Source organism: Lottia gigantea, assembly GCF_000327385.1.
Source record: "Lottia gigantea unplaced genomic scaffold LOTGIsca_1, whole genome shotgun sequence".
In the NCBI taxonomy this organism is placed as follows: domain Eukaryota; kingdom Metazoa; phylum Mollusca; class Gastropoda; family Lottiidae; genus Lottia; species Lottia gigantea.
In genome coordinates, this window is record NW_008706746.1 from 208,099 (window position 1) to 212,791 (window position 4,693).

At 38.5% G+C, this 4,693-nt stretch overlaps 2 protein-coding genes across 2 annotated transcripts in view; one reads left to right on the forward strand and one right to left on the reverse strand.

Moving 5' to 3' along the window:
• Window positions 1-322: 322 nt before the first annotated feature.
• On the reverse strand, window positions 323-895 carry LOTGIDRAFT_102265 (hypothetical protein; the record flags this gene model as incomplete). Its single annotated transcript, XM_009045365.1, has 1 exon — window positions 323-895. One exon carries the CDS (start codon window positions 893-895, stop codon window positions 323-325), a length of 573 nt encoding a protein of 190 aa, XP_009043613.1.
• A 2,280-nt stretch (window positions 896-3,175) lies between these two features.
• Window positions 3,176-4,693, forward strand: part of LOTGIDRAFT_86297 (hypothetical protein) — a gene marked incomplete at both ends in the record, with an annotated part of 4,329 nt that continues 2,811 nt past the window's right edge. The window contains 2 exons of the mRNA XM_009045366.1: window positions 3,176-3,333; window positions 3,366-3,522. Coding sequence (XP_009043614.1) covers window positions 3,176-3,333; window positions 3,366-3,522 — 315 coding nt within the window. The remainder of the gene's footprint in view (window positions 3,334-3,365; window positions 3,523-4,693) is intronic.

Consider the following 4,693-nt stretch of genomic DNA (forward strand, 5'->3'; position numbering starts at 1 on the left):
GGAACGAAGACAATGAACATGTAAAGAGGATAATGAACATATAAAGAGGACAATGAACATGTAAAGAAGATAATGAACTTATAAAGAGGACAATGAACATGTAAAGAGGATAATTAACATATATAGAAGATAATGAACATATAAAGAGGACAATGAACATGCAAAGATGATAATGCACGTTTAAGGAGGATAATGAACATATATAGAAGATAATGAATAATGTAAAAAGGATAATGAACATGTAAAAAGGATAATGAACATGTAAAGATGATAATGAACATGAAAAGAAGATAATGAACATGTAAAGAGGATATTGAACATGTCAAGAGGATAAAGAACATATAAAGAGGATAATGAACATGTAAAGAAGATAATGAACATGTAAAGAGGACAATGGACATGGAACGAAGACAATGAGCATGTCAAGAGGATAAAGAATATGTAAAGAAGATAATGAACATGTAAAGATGATAATGAACATGTAAAGATGATAATGAACATGTAAAGATGATAATGGACATGTAAAGAGGATAATGAACATTATAAAGAGGACAATGAACATGTAAAGAAGATAATGAACATGTAAAGATGATAATGGACATGTAAAGATGATAATGGACATGTAAAGAGGATAATGAACATTATAAAGAGGACAATGAACATTATAATGAGGACAATGAACATGTAAAGAGGATAATGAACATGAAAAGATGATAATGAACATGTAAAGAGGACAATGGACATGTAAAGAAGATAATGAACATGTACAGAGGATAATGAACATGTAAAGATGATAATGAACATGTAAAGAGGATAATGAACATGGCTGGAGACAAAAGACCGCTAATGCTATTACCTCCTGGGGTCGTAATGGAACAAAAGGGTATAGTAGCATTTGCTATACTCTAGAATTATCTGGACAGGTCTATTGTTACCTATAAGTACTTACTATAAGATTAACATCTTGGGTATTGTTAATTGAGTACTTGGTATCAATAGAAAATGGACTAGTGTCTCCAGATGTCGGCCCAAATTTGGAGGGAAATTCAAATTATTTTCTTTGTTCAGAGCAACACCTATCGGAGGATATATATATAGGGATAAAAACATATTTTTGGGGACTCTCGATTTGGCAAGCAAGGAAGGAAGGACATAACACTCATTCTTTAGCATTGGTAGGAGTCGGTAAGCTGTGTAGATTCCATTTTTTTGGGTATTTCTAGAATTTCAGTTTCGGAACTTTAGTGTTAGATTGTATAGAGTATTAGATTGTATAGTTCAGTGTTAGTAGAATTTTGTGTGCATTTGACGGAAATAAAGAAGGATTGTTATATATTTGAATCTGCCTCTAATTCATTGTGTCTTGGGAAAAAGGATAGCCGTAGTCTGAAGTCGGTCAGTCTTTAGGCATACCTAGCCTACTGCCCTATTGGACTAGAAAAACAATAACACCTCCAGCAGATAGCCAACAACTCCGTTGCAACATGTAAAAAAGATATGAACATGTAAAGATGATAATGAACATGTAAAGAAGATAATGAACATGTAAAGAGGATAATGAACATGTAAAGAAACTCACCGATTGTTAGGATATTCAGTCAAACTAGTGAATACAATAACGAGCTACCTTAAACAAATTAAAAACAATCCGTTCACAGTCCATATATTTCTAATTATAGTCCCATTGTACATCAACCGTAACGACACAGAATTACACGGGCAACTTGCTTTTGAAAAACAGTCGAAGCGTTTGACATTTTCCAGTCGTAGATATGTAGATTGTTTTTAACAGTCCATATATTTAATTGTAGTCCAATTGTACATCAACCGTAACTATAATAGTATACTGAGTAGAATAGTCCACAAAGGGACGCAAGATAACACCCCACTCGCCCCCACCAATGAATTGAAAGCTGTTCATTGAGGACGTCACACTAAATTTCAAGTTGAGTTATTTAGATGGACAGATATTATACTCTGTGAGTTCAATGTTAATATATATTTAATCTGACGCGAAGTTGTATTAAATTGAGTCACTATCTTGTTTACTTCGAGTTGCGACCAAAAATTGACAACAATTTAAATTATGTTTTGCGTATTCGGAAGGGGGGGTAGGCGGTGTATATGACCGCCCTGATATGTGTCCACTACCAGGTTGAACATATACAAGGATGGACATATACAAGGAAGAACATACACCAGGTCGAACATATACCAGGTTGGCGAGAAAGCGAAGAAAAAGGCGAGGAAAAAGGCGAGAAAGCGATGAAAAAGGCGAGAAGGCGAGGAAAAGGGTGAGGCGGTATATATGACCGCCCTGATATGTGTCCACTACCAGGTTGAACATATACAAGGATGGACATATACAAGGAAGAACATACACCAGGTTGAACATATACCAGGTTGGCGAGAAAGCGAAGAAAAAGGCGAGGAAAAAGGCGAGAAAGCGATGGAAAAGGCGAGAAGGCGAGGAAAAGGGTGAGAAAGCGAGGAAAAAGGCCAGGAAAAAGACGAGGAAAAAGGCGAGAAAGCGAGAGTAAAAAAGGCGAGAAGTCGAGAAAGCAAAAATTTTCCTCGCTTTCTCGCCTTTTTCCTCGCCTTTTTCCTCGCTTTCTCGCCTTCTCGCCTTTTTCCTCGCTTTCTCGCCTCCTCGCCTTTTTTTCGCCTTTTTCTTTGCCTTTTTCCTCGCTCGAGTTTCCTCCCTTGCTCGTGGGCGAGATGTCGAGAGCAGATATGGTCGCATCCTTTTCATGATCCTTGAGCAATTGTATTACCACCTTCCCTACTAAATCCTTAATATGTTCATCTATGTGTATGTTCAACTTAGCAGTAGACATATATCAGGGCTGTCAAATACTAATTAACCCCATGTTGAAAACCCCTGATGTAAAGAAACTCACCTGTTGTATGATGTCCTGGTTTTTCAGTGTTTTTCCTTCAAGAGTTAAAAGAAAGCTTCTCATACAGGGCAATAATACATTCAAATGCTTAAAAAAATGATGATAATTGTGCATTCCAAGTAAAATGTTGATTTCGCATTATATTTCCATTGTAAATCGTCCGTAACAAGACAGGGTTACACGGGCAACTTGATTTTGTACAGCATTTCACGTTTCCACAATTTAATGTATTTTATGAACACGAGAAACTTTTGTTGTGCACTATGCCATAGTGTTGTATACTGTCCCCTTGTGTTGTGCACTGTCCCCTTGTGTTGTGCACTGTCCCCTTGTGTTGTACACTGTCCCCCTGTGCTGAGCACTGTCCCCTTATGTTGTGCACTGTCCCCTTGTGTTGTCCTATGTCCCCTTGTGCTGTACATTGTCCCCTTGTGTTGGGCACCGTCCCCTTGTGCTGAGCACTAGCCCTTGTATTGTACACTGCCCCATAGTGTTGTGCACTGTCCCCTTGTGTTGTACACTGTCCCATTGTGCTGAGCACTGTCCTTTTAGGTTGTGCACTGCCCCCTTGTGTTGTGCACTGTCCCCTTGTGCTGTACACTGTCCCTCTGTGCTGAGCACTGTCCCCTTGTGTTGTGCACTGTCCCCTTGTGCTAAGCACTGGCCCTTTGTATTGTACACTGTCCCATTGTGTTGTGCACTGTCCCTTTGTTTTGTGCACTGTCCCGTGTGCTGTGCACTGTCCCCTTGTGTTATGCACTAGCCCTTGTATTGTATACTGCCCCATTGTGTTGTGCAATGTAGAAACGGGATGTTGAATTGTTACTCATTAAGTTGGCAACCAGGTTTACCACACCACTATCTATCTACAGGCTTGAAACCAGCGAAATCCTCCTTTAATTCCTTCCATTGGCCAATTTTGAGAATAATGCCCCAGTACCCCCCGGGACTATCGGCAATATCCTTGTCAAAACAAAGGGGTTACTGAAAAAGATATTTTGGAGATGAAAAACTTAATAAGGGCGCCTTTGACTCTGCTGGATTTTCATTATGAATGATTCGGGATATTTCAATAAATGACGTCATGGCAGTAAGTCCCGGATGTTATGTTTGATCAAGAGATATGCGCATGCGTTGTGTTGGTTCCTGGATCAAAATACAGCGTGGAACAAATAGAAGAATTCTGCAGGAATAGTTTTGTTCCCAGAGATCTAGAACATGTACCTGTATGTCCAAGATATTTTATTTTAATGGACAAGATTCCTGTACACGAATCGGAATATAAAACCGGATAGAATGGCCACGGAGAAATACGCTAAACATTATTTAAATCTATAAACCTAACCTATATTCTTGTGTTATAGTTGTTAGCTTAATAAATATTAATAAATATTACAAGATTTCTTGTATCATGGAATGCAGCGATGTTATTAGATTGTACACTAGCGCATACAGCGCATACAGCGCATACAGCGCATCAGAGACCTCGATAGAAAGCTGCAAAAATTACCTTTGTTGACTTTCCCATGGCTGCATTTACAAACTTCTATGATATGACAAAGTTGGCTTTTGCAGTCAAGGTATAAGACGTATTGTGTAATACCAATAGCTTGACAATGTGGAGATGCCCAAAGATATACAAACCATTTAGCAAAAGGACTGCTCTGGACGAAAAAAACTTTTTTTTAACCAATTACAGGCCCTTTATCTGCACATTAATATGGAAAAAGCGTTTAGTCACTCAGATGAGGCAACGAAGGCCCTGTATGCAACAGGCTGTGCACGTTACAGTC